The 18,391-nt window shown below is 38.9% G+C and overlaps 1 protein-coding gene across 1 annotated transcript in view; it reads right to left on the bottom strand.

Annotated features, from left to right (window-relative positions):
* LOC136254264 (insulin-like growth factor 1 receptor) overlaps positions 1–18,391 on the bottom strand; it is a 250,582-nt gene that overhangs the window by 86,353 nt on the left and 145,838 nt on the right. The window contains exons 9-10 of the mRNA XM_066046928.1: positions 16,263–16,346; positions 15,998–16,209 (exon numbers count right to left, since the gene is read on the bottom strand). Coding sequence (XP_065903000.1) covers positions 15,998–16,209; positions 16,263–16,346 — 296 coding nt within the window. The remainder of the gene's footprint in view (positions 1–15,997; positions 16,210–16,262; positions 16,347–18,391) is intronic.

The following is an 18,391-nucleotide window of genomic DNA, read 5'->3' as shown; positions in this document are numbered from 1 at the left end:
ATCCTGTAGAGACATAAGCTAAATGCAAGTTACCCTATAGAGATCAGCTACAAACAAATCACCCAGCAGGAAACAAATCACCCAGCAGGAAACAAATCCCCATTTATATATATATATCTAATCCAAAACAGCCAAGCTGTAAAAAAGAGTGTGGCCCTCAAAAAGGCTATGATGAAAAAAGATGTGAAATCCAAGGTGGCGGCCAAGAAATGGCTGTGATGGTAGGTTAATGGTAAAAAATTTAATAACGACAATTCAGGTGAATTTTGTGCCAATTGACGAAGCGGCACCACAATTCACCCGAATTGTCATTATTAATTTTTTTGCCATTAACTTACCATCACAGCCATTTCTTGGCCACCACCTTGGATTTCACATCTTTTATCACCATAGCCTTTTTGAGGGCCGCACTCTTTTTTTACAGCTTGGCTGTTTTGGATTAGATTTCATTTCTTTTTGTATTTGTATACCCCAAAGCCGGCCTATGGCCAGCTTTGGGACTTTTTTATCGTATCTTTTTTTCTTTAACACAGGAAGAAGAAAAGATGACGCAGATGTACTTTAAATATTTCTGATTTTATTAGTAAATGTACAAATTATATATATATATAACAAGTACACGAAAAAATTTGGAATTTTCAACTAGAGTAGGGACGACAGTACATTGATAAAAAGTATTGAAACAAGTGCATAGGGGTAGTGAACAATACTAAAATACAGTTAAATAATAAGACGTGTTATATCCCTACTGTGCATTTCCATTATGATCTTAAATACAGTAGGGATATAACATGTCTTATTATTTAACTGTATTTTAGTATTGTTCACTACCCCTATGCACTTGTTTCAGTACTTTTTATCAATGTACTGTCGTCCCTACTGTAGTTGAAAATTCCAAATTTTTTCGTGTACTTGTTTGTTAACTTTTTTTGTAAATAATTTTATTATAGCTGGTGACCCCACGCATACCGCATCTGAAAAGGTACCGCGTGCCCCAGCTATATCAATTATCATGTGAAAAGTGAAGTTACCATTACACTTCGTTGTCAGCTATGTTCAACCCGTTATACAGCATTTTAATCAAGAACTTGTTGAAAGCATTTCGGGTCGATCTGAAAGCTTGTTTGGGTTTAGTTTTACCTCACCAATACTGCCTCATCGTTGTAAGGGAAAATTGAAGCTGATGTTTGGGTGATATTGATTTGTTCGCCACGCCTACTCCTTTGTGGTCCCTACTATACAGTTACTATCATACTGTATGATAAGCCCTACTCTACCTTTTACACATTCGTTAGCTATAACTTTGTTAACAATGATATTACCAAATAAGCTATGCTTTCTTTGTACCTGTCATAGGTTAGCTATACAGTACACATTGATCATTGTAGTGGGAATATGGAGGAGCACAATAAGTAATTGTTGCACATAAGGACGATGCTGCTGGGGCGACTGACAACTGACAAGGAATTGTGACAAAACATAATATGCAGGATTTCTATGAGATTATGCACTTAATACATTATTATTCATGCATTGAATTAGAAGTTTTGTATATGCATTTTACACTTAATAGTGCTAACAGCTTTAGATAGTTATTTGACTATTCCAATCATGTATGTATATGGCTTTGCTGACTTGTGTAGACAATAGTAAGCACATGCAAGGATACATAAAGAAGTGTTAGCTAATACTGTAATAGTGAAGAATATGTTAGTCGCAAAGAAATGTGTTTAGAAACGCAAGCAGTTAAACCTAGCTGCTAAACAACAAACACACTAATGCTAGACAAGATGTCTTATGCGTGTATCTTGTCGACGACGTACGATAGGTCCTGCATAAACCAAACATCAAATCACAAACGTATTCTAAAAGTTTGGTGCGATAACATGTGTATTCACAATGATTATGGAAGCCCTATTGATATGGAAGCCCTACTGATGAGCAATGGCCACGATAAAGAAGGATCAAAGGAAAATCAGTAAGCAATAGCGCATACATTGTAGGATATTTAAAATACTAAAAGTTTCATCTCCATGAAATTCGAAGCATTTCCGCCAAAGAAGTAAGGCTGTAGCTGTAGCCAATTTTCCGCTGCGCTTGATTGAACGCATCAGGCAGGCAGACAGGCAGGCAGGCAGGCAGGCAGGCAGGCAGGCAGGCAGGCAGGCAGGCAGGCAGGCAGGCAGGCAGGCAGGCAGGCAGTGAGGCAGTAGAAAATTCGCGAAAATAATTTTTTTTTTAATTTCGTAGCACCTAATCGAAAATGCTTCTGGTCGTTCTGAAGGCATGTTTGGGCTTGGTTATACCTGACCAATACTGTCAAGTGGCCATGAAGGGTTTGCAAAGATGATTTTGACTTGATTTATCTTCATAGACCACGCCCACATCTTCGTCGTCCCTACCATACAGTACTATCGTACTGTACTGTATGATACATATATTTATTACAGAAATCTCCATGGTGGTTTCTTTGTAACTGAACACTCTACAAGGTGACTTCTTCTAGCTGCTCTCTCTACAGGGTGAATTGTTTGTAGCTGAACTATCTACAAGGTAACTTCTTCTAGGTGATCTCTCTACAGGGTGATTTGTTTGTAGCTGAACTATCTACAAGGTGGCTTCTTCTAGCCGCTCACTCTACAGGGTGAATTGTTTGTAGCTGAACGATCTACAAGGTAACTTCTTCTAGGTGATCTCTCTACAGGGTGATTTGTTTGTAGCTGAACTATCTACAAGGTAACTTCTTCTAGCTGATCTCTCTACAGGGTGATTTGTTTGTAGCTGAATTCTGTACAGGTGATTTGTTTGCAGCTGAGCTCTTTACAGAATGGTTTCTAAGTAGCTGAACTCTCTACAAGGTAACTTCTTCTAACTGATCTTTCTACAGGGAAATTTATTTGTGGCAGAATTTTCTACAGGGTGATTTCTTTGAAGCTGAACTCTCTACATGGTGGTTTCTTTGTAGCTGAACTCTCTACAAGGTAACTTCTTCTAACTGATCTTTCTACAGGACAATTTGTTTGTGGCTGAATTTTCTACATGGTGGTTTCTTTGTAGCTGAACTCTCTACAAGGTGATCTCTTCTAGCTGATCTCTCTACAGGGAGATATGTTTGTAGCTGAACTCTCTACAGGTGATTTGTTTGCAGCTGAACTCTTTACATGATGATTTCTTTGTAGCTCAGTGAACTCTCTACAAGGTAACTTCTTCTAGCTGAACTCTCTACAGGAAAATTTGTTTGTAGCTGAACTCTCTACAGGTGATTTGTTTGCAGCAGAACTCTCTACATGGTGGTTTCTTTGTAGCTGAACTCTCTACAAGGTGACTTCTTCTAGCTGATCTTACTACAGGGTGATTTGTTTGTAGCTGATTTTTTTACAGGGTGATTTATTTGCAGCTGAACTCTCTACATGGTGGTTTCTTTGTAGCTGAACTCTCTACAAGGTAACTTCTTCTAACTGATCTTTCTACAGGGTGATTTGTTTGTAGCTGAATTCTGTACAGGTGATTTGTTTGCAGCTGAACTCTCTACATGGTGGTTTCTTTGTAGCCTAACTCTCTACAAGGTGACTTCTTCTAGCTGATCTTTCTACAGGGTGATTTGTTTGTAGCTGAATTCTGTATAGGTGAATTGTTTGCAGCTGAGCTCTTTACAGAATGGTTTCTTTGTAGCTGAACTCTCTACAAGGTAACTTCCTCTAGCTGATGTCTTTACAGGGTCACTAGTTGGTAGCTGGACTCTCTACAGGGTGATTTGTTTGCAGCTGAACTCTCTACAAGGTAACTTCTTCTAGCTGAACTCTCTACATGGTGGTATGTTTGTAGCTGAACTTTCTACAAGGTGACTTCTTCTAGCTGATCTTTCTACAGGGTGATTTGTTTGTAGCTGAACTATCTACAAGGTAACTTCTTCTAGTTGATCTCTCTACAGAGTGATTTATTTATAGCTGAATTCTGCATATAGGTGATTTGTTTGCAGCTGAGCTCTTTATAGAATGGTTTCTTTGTAGCTGAACTCTCTACAAGGTAACTTCTTCAAGCTGATGTCTCTACAGGGTCACTAGTTTGTAGCTGAATTCTTTACATGGTGGTTTCTTTGTAACTGAACTCTCTACAAGGTAACTCCTTTTAGCTGATCTTTCTACAGAGTGATTTGTTTGTAGCTGAACTCTGTACAGGTGATCTGTTTGCAGCTGAGCTCTTTACAGAATGGTTTCTTTGTAGCTGAACTCTCTACAAGGTAACTTCTTCTAGCTGATGTCTCTACAAGGTCACTAGTTTGTAGCTGAACTCTCTACATGGTGGTTTCTTTGTAACTGAACTCTCTACAAGGTGACTTCTTCTAGCTGATCTTTCTACAGGGTGATTTGTTTGTAGCTGAACTCTCTAAAAGGAAACTTCTTCTAGCTGATCTCCCTACAGGGAGATTTGTTTGTAGCTGAACTCTCCACATGATGGTTTCTTTGTAGCTGAACTCTCTACAAGGTAACTTCTACTAGCTGATCTCTCTACAGGGCGATTTGTTTGTAGCTGAACTCTTTACATGATGGTTTCTTTGTAGCTGAACTCTCTGCAAGGTAACATCTTCTAGCTGATCTCTCTACAGGGCGATATGTTTGTAGCTGAACTCTCTACATGGTGGTTTCTTTGTAGCTGAACTCTACAAGGTGATTTCTTCTAGCTGAACTATCTCTTTCCATAGTTTCATGAACTCCCTACAAGGTAACTTCTTCTAGCTGATCTCTCTACAGGGTGAATTGTTTGTAGCTGATCTCTCTACAGGGTGACTTGTTTGTAGCTGATCTCTATATAGGTTACTTGTTTCTAGCAGATCTCTTGAATTCTCTTCAGGGTGACTGCTCTATTAGGATGACTGCTCTATTAGAGTATCTCGATCTCGCTACACCAAGTTGGATTTCGTGTTATAACTCCGTGGCTTTATGTCTGATTCTTCTACACCATTGAAGAGCCTTTCTAAGATGATTACTCCATCTATACAGCGATTTTCAAAACATTACCCCTAGCGGTTTATCTGGTAGGCGTGGAAAGTAGTCGTTTTTTATTAGCTAATCTCCATTGCGTAATTGTTACACACTGTTGGTTTTTTCGTCGTATCTTCCTGGTTTTTAGCTCGATTTCTTTCAAACCACAAAAGGTTTGAGGTTCAATAGTTAACCTATTCACCCACCTATTTTCAGCTTCTTCCCATACGCGGTTTACCCTGTAGGCGTGACAACATATTGGTGTTATTTTTCGTGAATAATCGCTCATAACTCTTTGCCTGTTTATCGTATTCCAGCCAAAGTTGGTACCGAGATGCGCCTTTGTACCCCCCTTCTGTGTGCCAAATTTCAAGGCAATCGGACATGGCGTTCACGTTTTATAGCAGTGTTTGTAAGTGTGCGAAAAGAGGAAGAAAAATAATAAGAAAAAAACCGAAGAAACTAAGCCAATTTTTGAAGTCGCATATCTCGGGAACGCTTGAAGCGATTTCGTTCAAATTTGGAATGTGGAGTGCTGCAGTTGGAGGGCGTGTCCGCAGCAAAAATCGTCTTGTCTCATCAAGGCAGTACAGAGCTACGAAAATTGCGTTTTCGTTCTTCCTGTCAATATACTCACGGGTGTTGCGCGCCGGCTTCTTGGGCCGCAGGACACACTACTGTGTGTCTTGATTATTACTGTGTAAACCTCATACAGAGTATACAACACAGATAATCATACAAATGAGTGCTATAACAAATAGTGTGCTAGTTTATCTTTAAATTCATCTAAATTGTTGATCATCACCAGTGACTCGGGGAGATTATTCCACATATGTGCAAAGATTTCAGTTCTGATGGAAGGGATGGTATAGCGGCAGGAGTGACCTCGTGTGACTGAATCCAATGGTGTCAAGCTTATGGTGGTTTCGACAAGTCTTCTCAATTTTGTAAAACAATAATAGTTTTAGGTAAGCTAGCCTGTTTGCTAGTGTGGGCCAGGATAAATGGTTTAACATACTTGTAACCAGTGGCGTAACTAGAACCATGCAGACCGACACCAGGGCCTAGTGCAATCAATGGCATAGCTAACCCGAACTTGATGGGGTGACACACCCTCACAGAACACTTAATGTCACGATTGTACAAAAAGGCTAATGACCCAATGATGGGCTAGCCAACATACGGTGTAGTATTAGCTAACTTATAGTTGCTTTATTACAAATTACTAACTATGTAAGTATAATGTAACCACTGCAGATCGAGCCTCATCTCACGTGTGTCAACTATTATTATTGTTAATTATTATTAATTATTGTTAATTAGCAACGCCCACTAGGGGCAACACGCTAATGAGCATTACAATCACATATTATATTACTTACAGCGTTCTTAAATGCTTCAAGATCTATTGTGTCGATGTTAGGAATTTGAAGGGAGTTCCATTGAATAATCGTTCGAGGGAGGAAGGAGTATTTGTACACATCAACTCTTGTTTGCAATTGAGTTAGCTTGAGAGGATGTTGAGCACGGGTGGAGGACACTGGAGTTGGTGACGGTAAGCAATGATCAGGTATTGCTAGTAAGTTCCTGACAATCTTGAATAGGAAGGTGAGTCTAGCAATTGTTCTTCTGTTTTGAAGTGTAGGCCATTCAAGACTGGTTAACATGTCTGTGATGCTATCATGGTTTTGGTTAGATCTGTGCCAGGGTTTGTTCAAAACGAAACGAGCAGCGCGGTGTTGAATCATTTCTAGTTTACTAATACTAGTGTGATGATAGGGATCCCAGATGGTTGAGCAGTATTCTAATGATGGTAAGAGCAATTGTTTGTAGACGTGTTCTTTAATTTCTGATGGAGCATTGTGGAGATTTCTTTTTAAGAATCCAAGGAGTCGATTTGCCTTGTTACAGATGTAATTGATGTGAGGATCCCATGATAATTTGTGGTGGAGACGGATTCCAAGGTAATTGTGTTCTAATACTGTAGCCAGTGGAATGTCGGACATTTTGTATATGAAAGTACTCTTGTTATGGTGTGTTGTTATCTGTAAAATTATACATTTGGAGATATTGAATTCCATCATCCAGTCAGTTGCCCATCTTGTCAGTGAGTTTAAATCATCTTGAAGTATTTTATGGTCTTGTGGTGTTTTAATGGTTTTGTAAATAAGGATATCATCTGAAAAAAGACGGATCTCACTTTGGATGTTGGCAATGATGTCGTTGATATAAATCAAGAATAGAACTGGTCCAAGAACAGACCCTTGGGGAACACCAGATGTGGATGATTTAGAACCTTCTACTATAACTTGTTGTGTGCGACCATGAAGAAAGGATTCAAGCCAGTGTAATACATTCCCTCTTATTCCATAGTGCCTTAGTTTGTAGAGGAGTCTTGAGTGAGATACTTTATCAAAAGCTTTAGAAAAATCTAGTATTGCAGCATCAACTTGTAAATTTGTGTCTATTTGTTTGGCAATGTCGTTGATGGTGATAAATAATTGTGACTCACAAGAGTGCTTAGACCTAAATCCGAACTGTCTCAGAAAGAATATTTTGATCTTCCAGATGCTTCATTATTTGACTTACTATAATGTGTTCCATTGATTTACATATTACTGATGTTAATGAGATGGGGCGATAGTTTTTTGGGTCAGATTTTTGGCCTTTCTTGACTATTGGACTGACATAGGCATGTTTCCATTGGGATGGTACAGTTCCAGTTTCTAGCAATTGTTTAAATATGTGAGTAAGCATAGGAGAAATTTCAGCTGCTGTTGTCTTTAGTACAAGTGGATGTATGGAGTCTGGACCAGGAGATTTTGATGGATCACAGTTGGTTAGAATGTTGTAAACTCCTTGTTCAGTGATTTCAAATGCTGGTAGAGATGGATGTAATGAAGGACCTTTGTCAGGAATGGTACTGCTGTCGTCATCAGTTGTGAATACAGCTATACTCCAACATATTCGTCCATGATCAAGTAGAGATATACATCACTGACAGTATAGTATAATGCTTTATACTATTTAGGTTAGACACTCCTGGCCACACTGATTTCGTCCACTGAGTTTAGTGAATTACCACTCAGACTCTAGATTCGTTTGACTCCTCATCTCCGAGTAACCCCCTCTACTTTAATATATAGCAGACCAACTCTCTCAACAATCCATCGCCTCGTAGTGCAGTTTATCACTGTTATCTCAAGCTTCAATTGCAGGTCAACCGCCTTTATTTAAATGCATTATCACGTGTGTAAGCTAATCTAAAAATAGAACAATAATTAGTGTGAGTAACTAATATTTTCGTTACTTGTTATCTCAAGCATGGATGATCCTTTTGTTAACTGTTGTATTGAAGCGTTGAAGAGAATAGCACTGAAGAAGCTGGCCATTTAGCACGACTGTTACCATGTGTAAGGACACGTGCTCAACATTGTTTACATGGTCTAAGCGCCACAATCTAATTTATGCACCTGAAATTTAAATTTAAGGGGCGTGGTAGTTTGTGCCTCGATCAAATCGACCAATGGTCCACTATTGCTCACTAAGAGATACTCTAGAGTATAGACCTAAGACCAGTAAGTCTTCTTCGCTGTTTTGTTCGAATTTTTGATACATCGCCCACGGTCCGTGACAGTTGGCCAAGCCTATCTTGGCGTCGTGGTAGCTATACAAAATGTCTGTTTTCAATCTAATAATTTGCTGACACCCGGGCCTAGGCCCGGGTTTAGTTACGCCTCTGCTTGTAACACTACTGTATCGGAAGTAGTCATTCATCACAAACCATGCCATATTGCACTGTATCCTCTCTATTTGATAGATCTGAGCTTGTTGAAATGGACACCAAACTGGTGCAGCATATTCAAGAATTGGTCTAATAAAAGATTTATAATAGTTAGACTTAATTGTTGTGGGGCACTGGTATATATTCCGTTTTAGGAATGCTTTGGCTGAGTTGGCTTTGGAGCTAATTTCATTAATGTGGTCCTTGTAGAGAGATCAGTTAGAAACAAGTCACCCTGTAGAGAGATTGGCTACAAACAAATCACCCTGTAGAGAGATCAGCTAGAAACAAGTCACCCTGTAGAGATATCAGCTAGATACAAGTTACTCTATAGAAATCAGCTACAAACAAATCACCAGTAGAAATATGTGCCAGAAACAAATCACCACGTAGAGAGAACAAGTCACCTAGTAGAGAGATCAGCTACAAACAAATCACCCTGTAGAGAGATCACCTACAAACAAGTCACCCTGTAGAGATATCAGCTAGATACAAGTTACCCTATAGAAATCAGCCACAAACAACTCACCCAGTAGAAACATGTGCTGGAAACAAATCGCCATGTAGAGAGATCAGTTAGGAACAAGCCACCCAGTAGATAGTTCAGCTAGAAACAAGTTATCCTGCAGAGAGATCAGCTACAAACAAATCACCCTGTAGAAAGATCAGCTGGAAACAAATCACCCTGTAGAGAGATCAGCTAGAAACAAGTCATCCTGTAGAGATATCAGCTAGATCAAGACACACGATAGTGTGTCGTGCGGCCCAAGAAGCCGGCGCGCCACACCGTGAGTATATTAACAGGAAGAAAGAAAACGAACTTTTCACACCTATGTAGCTCTGTGATCCCTTATCCGATTGGAACCAAATTTGCTAGAGACGTGCCGCCCAGTTAGGGGAGTCTACATACCAAATTTGAAGAAAATCGCTCCAGCCATTTCCGAGATAGGAGCGAACAACATTTCGTTTTAATTTCTTGGTTTTTTTTCTTCTTCATCTTCATTTCGCACACTTCGCAAAATTCGCCATAAAACACGAATGCGTGCTCGGATTTGGCTGCAATTTGGCACACTTAAAGGGCTCATTAAGGCGGATCTCCGTACCAACTTTGGTAGGAATCCGATGAACATTCACGGCGTTATGACCGATTATTTGCGTAAAATAGGGTCGAAGGTCTGTCACGCCTACAGGGTAAACGCCATGGAGGAATCAGTTGAAAATTGATATGTAGATGGAGCAACTATCGTAGGAGTGCCTTTTTGTGGTTTGAAAGGAATCGGGATAAAGACCATGGAGATATGACACGAAACCCAACCTGTGTCAAAATTACGCGATCGATTTTTATGAATAAAAAAACTATTAGTTTTCGTATCTACCAGGCAAACCGCTTAGAGCAACGAGCTGAAAATCAGTATGTAGCTGGAATAATCATCATAGAAAGTCCTTGCAGTAGTACAGAAGAATCGGATTACAAATCACTGAGTTATGATTCGAAAGGCAACTAGGTGCAGCAAATGCGAGATCGAGATACTCTAATAGAACAGTCTCCCTAATAAAGCATTCAGCTGCATTTATAATTTACTCAGTTATATTACATTGTAAGTTATTCTGTAGGGAATTCAGCTACAAACAAGTCACCCTGTAGTCAGATCAGCTAGAAGAAGGTACCTAATAGAGAGTTCAGCTACAAATAAGCCATCATGTAGAGAGTTCAGCTCAAATAAATCACCCTGTAGAGAATTCAGCTACAAACAAATTGCCCTGTAGAGAGATCAGCTATAAGAAGTTACCTTGTAGAGAGTTCAGTTACAAAGGAACAATCATGCAAAGAGTTTAGCTACAAACAAATCACCCAGTAAAAAGTTCTGCTATGAACAGATCACACTGTAGAGAGTTCAGTTAGAAACAAGTCATCCTGTAGAAAGATCAGCTAGAAGAAGTCACCTTGTAGAGAGTTCAGTTACAAAGAAACAATCATGCAAAGAGTTTAGCTGCAAACAAATCACCCAGTAGAAAGTTCCGCTATTAACAGATCACACTGTAGAGAGTTCAGTTAGAAACAAGTCATCCTGTAGATAGATCAGCTAGAAGAAGTCACTTTGTAGAGAGTTCAGCTACAAAGAAACCACCATGTAAAAGAGTTCAGCTGCAAACAAATCACCTGTAGAGAATTCAACTACAAACAAATCACCCTGTAGAAAGATCAGCTAGAAGAAGTTACCTTGTAGAGAGTTCAGCTACAAACAAATCACCCTTTAGAAAGTTCAGTTACAAACAAGTCACCCTGTAGAGAGATCAGCTAGAAACAAGTCATCCTGTAGAGAGTTCAGCTAGAAGAAGTTACGCTGTACAGAGTTCAGCTACAAAGAAACTACCATGTAGAGAGTTCAGCTGCAAATAAATCGCCCTGTAGAGAGTTCAGCTACAAACAAATCACCCTGTAGAAAGATCAGCTAGAAGAAGTTACCTTGTAGAGAGTTCAGCTACAAACAAATCACCCTGTAGAAAGGTCAGCTAGAAGAAGTTACCTTGTAGAGAGTTCAGCTACAAACAAATCACCCTGTAGAGAGTTCAGCTAGAAACAAGTCACCCTGTAGAGAGATCAGCTAGAAACAAGCCACCCGTAGAGAGTTCAGCTAGAAGAAGTTACATTGTAGAGAGTTCAGCTACAAACAAGTCACCATGTAGAGAGTTCAGCTAGAAGAAGTTACCTTGTAGAGAGTTCAGCTACAAACAAATCACCCTGTAGACAGTTCAGCTACAAACAAGTCACCCTGTAGAGAGATCAGCTAGAAACAAGTCATCCTGTAGAGAGTTCAGCTAGAAGAAGTTACATTGTAGAGAGTTCAGCTACAAAGAAACTACCATGTAGAGAATTCAACTACAAACAAATCACCCTGTAGAAAGATCAGCTAGAAGAAGTTACCTTGTAGAGAGTTCAGCTACAAACAAATCACCCTGTAGAGAGTTCAGCTAGAAGCAAGTCACCCTGTAGAGAGATCAGCTAGAAACAAGCCACCCGTAGAGAGTTCAGCTAGAAGAAGTTACATTGTAGAGAGTTCAGCTACAAAGAAGCTACCTTGTAGAGAGTTCAGCTGCAAACAAATCGCCCTGTAGAGAATTCAGCTACAAACAAATCACCCTGTAGAAAGGTCAGCTAGAAGAACTTACCTTGTAGAGAGTTCAGCTACAAACAAATCACCCTGTAGAGAGTTCAGCTACAAACAAGTCACCATGTAGAGAGTTCAGCTTACATTGTAGAGAGTTCAGCTACAAAGAAACTACCATGTAGAGAGTTCAGCTGCAAACAAATCGCCCTGTAGAGAATTCAGCTACAAACAAATTATCCTGTAAAAAGATCAGCTAGAAGAAGTTACCTTGTAGAGAGTTCAGCTACAAACAAATCACCCTGTAGAGAGTTCAGCTAGAAACAAGTCACCCTGTAGAGAGATCAACTAGAAACAAGCCACCCGTAGAGAGTTCAGCTAGAATAAGTTACACTGTAGAGAGTTCGGCTACAAAGAAACTACCATGTAGAGAGTTCAGCTGCAAACAAATTGCCCTGTAGAGAATTCAGCTACAAACAAATCACCCTGTAGAAAGATCAGCTAGAAGAAGTTACCTTGTAGAGAGTTCAGCTACAAACAAATCACCCTGTAGAGAGTTCAGCTACAAACAAGTCACCCTGTAGAGAGATCAGCTAGAAACAAGTCATCCTGTAGAGAGTTCAGCTAGAAGAAGTTACATTGTAGAGAGTTCAGCTACAAAGAAACTACCATGTAGAGAGTTTAGCTGCAAACAAATCGCCCTGTAGAGAATTCAGCTACAAACAAATCACCCTGTAGAAAGATCAGCTAGAAGAAGTTACCTTGTAGAGAGTTCAGCTACAAACAAATCACCTTGTAGAGAGTTCAGCTACAAACAAGTCACCCTGTACAGAGATCAGCTAGAAACAAGCCACCCGTAGAGAGTTTAGTTAGAAGAAGTTACATTGTAGAGAGTTCAGCAGTTTAGCTGCAAACAAATCGCCCTGTAGAGAATTCAGCTACAAACAAATCACCCTGTAGAAAGATCAGCTAGAAGAAGTTACCTTGTAGAGAGTTCAGCTACAAACAAATCACCCTGTAGAGAGTTCAGCTACAAACAAGTCACCCTGTAGAGAGATCAACTAGAAACAAGTCATCCTGTAGAGAGTTCAGCTAGAAGAAGTTACATTGTAGAGAGTTCAGCTACAAAGAAACTACCATGTAGAGAGTTTAGCTGCAAACAAATCGCCCTGTAGAGAATTCAGCTACAAACAAATCACCCTTTAGAAAGATCAGCTAGAAGAAGTTACCTTGTAGAGAGTTCAGCTACAAACAAATCACCTTGTAGAGAGTTCAGCTACAAACAAGTCACCCTGTAGAGAGATCAGCTAGAAACAAGCCACCCGTAGAGAGTTTAGCTAGAAGAAGTTACATTGTAGAGAGTTCAGCAGTTTAGCTGCAAACAAATCGCCCTGTAGAGAATTCAGCTACAAACAAATCACCCTGTAGAAAGATCAGCTAGAAGAAGTTACCTTGTAGAGAGTTCAGCTACAAACAAATCACCTTGTAGAGAGTTCAGCTACAAACAAGTCACCCTGTAGAGAGATCAGCTAGAAACAAGCCACCCGTAGAGAGTTTAGCTAGAAGAAGTTACATTGTAGAGAGTTCAGCAGTTTAGCTGCAAACAAATCGCCCTGTAGAGAATTCAGCTACAAACAAATCACCCTGTAGAAAGATCAGCTAGAAGAAGTTACCTTGTAGAGAGTTTAGCTACAAACAAATCACCCTGTAGAGAGTTCAGCTACAAACAAGTTATCCGGTAGAGGGATCAGCTAGAAGGATCACCTTGCAGAGAGGTCAGCTACAAAGAAATCACTCTGCATCTTTTCTTCTTCCTGTAGTAAAGAAAAAAAATGACAGGTTAAAAAGCCCTAAAGCCAGCCATAGGCCGGCTTTGGGGTATACAATGGCAAAAAGAAGTGAAATCTAATCCAAAACAGCCAAGCTGTAAAAAAAGAGTGCGGCCCTGAGAAAGGTTATGGTGAAAAAAGATGTGAAATCCAAGGTGGCGGCCAAGAAATGGCTGTGATGGTAGGTAAAAATTTTAATAACAACAATTCAGTGAATTTGGTGCCGCTTGGTCTTGGCACAAAATTCACTTGAATTGTCGTTATTAAAATTTTTACCATTAACCTACCATCACAGCCATTTCTTGGCCGCCACCTTGGATTTCACATCTTTTTTCACCATAGCCTTTCTCAGGGCCGCACTCTTTTTTTACAGCTTGGCTGTTTTGGATTAGATACTAGTTACCCTATAGAAATCAGCTACAAACAAATCACCCAGTAGAAAAATGTGCTGGAAACAATCACTATGTAGAGAGATCAGTTAGGAACAAGTCACCCAGTAGAGAGATCAGTTAGGAATAAGTCACCCAGTAGAGAGATCAGTTAGGAACAAGTCATCCAGTTAAAGAGTTCAGCTAGAAACAAGTCACCCAGTAGAGAGATCAGTTAGGAACAAGTCACCCAGTTAAAGAGTTCAGCTAGAAACAAGTTACCCTGTAGAGATATCAGCTAGATACAAGTTACCCTATAGAAATCAGCTACAAATAAATCACCCAGTAGAAATATGTGCTGGAAACAAATCGCCATGTAGAGAGATCAGTTAGGAACAAGTCATCCAGTAGATAGTTCAGCTAGAAACAAGTTACCCTGTAGAGAGATCAGCTACAAACAAATCACCCTGTAGAAAGATCAGCTGGAAACAAATCACCCTGTAGAGAGATCAGCTAGAAACAAGTCATCCTGTAGAGATATCAGCTAGATACAAGTTACCCTATAGAAATCAGCTACAAAAAAAAAGCAAATCACCCAGTAGAAATATGTGCTGGAAACAAATCACCATGTAGAGAGATCAAGTCACCCAGTAGATAGTTCAGCTAGAAACAAGTTACCCTGTAGAGAGATCAGCTACAAACAAATCACCCTGTAGAAAGATCAGCTGGAAACAAGTCACCCTGTAGAGATATCAGCTAGAAACAAGTCACCCTGTAGAGATATCAGCTAGAAACAAGTCACCCTGTAGAGATATCAGCTAGAAACAAGTTAGTAATACCCCTATAGAGAATCAGTTACAAACAAATCACCCTGTAGAAGTATGTTCTAGAAACAAATCACCATGTAGAGAGTGCAGCTTGAAACAAGTCACCCTGAAAAGAGTTCAGCTACAAACAATGAGAATTTCAGCTACATGTAAAAAGTCACCTTATTAACTACATACAGTATGTGATAATCATTCAGTGTTAAATATACGAATATTAAATCAGACAAAAAGCTATACAAACAATTACTTCTTTTGTTCCACAATTCCTACAGTAAAGAACAAAAAACAATAAGTTAAAAGGAACCACCAAAGCCAGTTTATGGCTTGGCTTTGTGGCTTGCAATACAAAAAGAAATGATATCTAAAGTTATTCTAAACCAAAACAGCCAAGTTGTAAAAAAAGAGTGCGGCCCCCAAAAAGTCCAGGGTGAAAAAAGATGTGAAATCCAAGGTGGCGGCCAAGAAATGGCTGTGATGGTAGGTTAATGGCAAAAATTTTAATTACGACAATTCAGGTTAATTTGGTGCCAATCCTAGTGGAGGAGGCAATGCAAATTCACCTGAATTGTTGTAATTAAAATTTTTGCCATTAACTTACCAACACAGCCATTTCTTGGCCGCCACCTTGATTTCACATCTTTTTTCACCCTGGCCTTTTTGGGGGCTGCACTCTTTTTTTACAGCTTGGCTGTTTTGGTTTAGATGCTCTAATACAGCAGTCACCCTAATAGAAAGTCACGTGTTTATAGCTAGCTGTATGCCGTAACAAAAAAACTAAACAAACTAGTACATTAAAAATTTATAAATTTTAAAATGAAGTAAGGATCCAAGCGATAAAAAGTAGTGAAACAAGAGATGAATGATGGTAGCTATTACAGCATAGCTCAGTGGGAAATCCCTACTTTGGCATTAAACACAAAATAATTGCTGTACCATGCCAAAGTAGGGATTTCCCACTGAGCTATGCTGTAATAGCTATCATCGTTCATCTCTTGTTTCACTACTTTTTATCGCTTGGATCCCTACTTCATTTTTACATTTATATTTTTTTAATGTACTAGTACATAATATATATTATATTATATGCAAATCAACAATACCATAGGATATTCATCAACTTTTATACGTTCTCTTCGTTTTGATTTAAGGAATGATTTCACATCACCATAAAACATTAATGGCAGCACCATCATTGGTACAGTTCCCTCAGGTAGACTGGTAACACCAATAATACTCATTACATTTGGATGATCAAATCGTTTTGTTGTGGAACATTCTGCAATAAGTTCTTCAGCTTTGAGCAATGAACCAGCTAAAATATATATTTAAATATGCACTACACACTTGCATACAAAAATAAATAACCTTCATATCTTATTGTTTTTATGGCAACTTCTACAGCTATACCATTTCTTGAATAAATTCCTTTATACACGACTCCAAATACTCCTAAAAAGTATTTTAATATAATTCTAGTAGCATACATCAAGACACACAATAATGTTTCGTGCGGCCCAAGAAGCCGGCGTGCCACACTGTAGGTATATTGACAGGAAGAAAGAAGACGTCATTTTCACACCTTTGTATCTCGGTGATCCCTTATCCGATTGGAACCAAATTTGCTGCAGAGTTGCCCGCCTGCTAGGGCAGTCCACATTCGAAATTTGAAGGAAACCGCTCCATCCATTTCCCAGATACAAGCTACCAAAGTTTTGATTTTTTCTTTATTTTTTTCCTTTTTTGTCATTTTGCACACTATTATTATTATTATTATTATTATTATTATTACTAGGACCGGGTCACACATAACCAAGTAAATTTGTTAACGTATAAAACTACCTGTGGCTGCTTTGTCTAACTGTGATGCAAAATAAGTACAGTAGGACCTCCACTATCCAAGAGTCTGTGTGCCAATTCAATTATAAAATTGTTAAGATAATTAAATTTGCTTGAATAAATGAAGCCTATTCATTTATACAGAAAGTTCTGTTTAAACGTTATAGTAGAACATACACTTACTCTAATAGAACATTCACTTAATGACAGAATACTCTAATAGAACAGTCACTTATACCATTAAGATAATCAAGAGTTGGATAATTTAGATGCGAGGTCCTACTGTATCAGCTGGTTGTATCACCATTGCATGGCACTTTATGGTGGCCTCTACCTTGTATAAATAATTTGAGTTTGGTCGCCTTTCACGTATACGGCAATGCTATGAACAATGGAAAGGCGGCCAAACTCAAACTATTTATTGCTACCAGAGAATCTATACACATTGCTACATTGATTAGCATGTACTTCTCAAATAAGCATTCAGCAGGAGGTTCACAGATGATGGCACAATCCACCTGCTTTCAACCCAATAAGTGAGATGTAGGAGATTGTCCATCATTTCTTCAGTGTCAACACTTTTTCCATTACTACGGCTGGTTTGACTTAACTTAACTAATGGCAGAATAATCAGTAGAGAAATTGAGGTGTGTTCCCAGAATCTCATCAGTTATCATACAAAAAAAACTACTGGCCAGACTATTGCTACAACAGAATCATTGTCACCCATTAAACTATGCACGCATATGGGCACAAAAATTGACATGCACGCATGCGTGCACACACACACTATACATGTACACATATGCACACACGTACACACACAGATGCACACATGTAGATAAACATGCAAACACACACATACACACACATATGTGCCTTGGCCTGCGAAAATTGAATATGTGGGCACATAAAATTTCCCTACATTTTCAATTCTATTCCCATGCAATTTTCATCACTTATTACACAGTTAATTGGCTTTATAATGCAAGTTACTGAAAGCAGAGATACTTGAAACAGGCATTCTATTAATTCATCGTGCTACAAAACAAAAATAATACTGCTTCTTTCCACATCTGAAATGCAGTTATATGTATATATATATATATCATTGTGAAAATATTGTCTGTGTGTTTATATAGGTTTGGGGTATCTGCGCCCTCAATAGGGACACCACTTCACACTAATCCTCAGGTAGACATTTAACATAAAGTTTACAAGCGATAGCATGATGAGATGGAGATGGCATAATCACCCACAATCCCACCTGCTTCTAACCCAAAAAGTGAGACAAAACAAACTGACATTCACTTCTCCAGTGCACACACTTTCCCATTACTGCTACAATGTAGCAAAAGTACAGTAGGACCTCCATTATTTGAACACCTGTATGCCAGTTCAATCACAAAAGTGTTCAGATAAGTGAATTTGTTCAGAAAAATGAAAATGCTTCATTTATATAGATTTCTATTCAACTACTCTAATAGTACATACAGTTACTCTAATAGAATGTTTACCTAATGATGAAATACTCTAATAGAGCAGTCACTTATAGTGTTGGGGTAATCAAGGGCTCGGATAATCGAGATTCGGATATTTGAGGTCCTACTGTAAAATTCAGTAGAACTGAGGGGTGTAGTCACACTTTAGGGCCTATA

The sequence above is a fragment of the Dysidea avara genome, chromosome 4, assembly GCF_963678975.1.
Source record: "Dysidea avara chromosome 4, odDysAvar1.4, whole genome shotgun sequence".
NCBI lineage: Eukaryota > Metazoa > Porifera > Demospongiae > Dictyoceratida > Dysideidae > Dysidea > Dysidea avara.
This window is presented reverse-complemented; position numbering and strand designations above follow the sequence as displayed.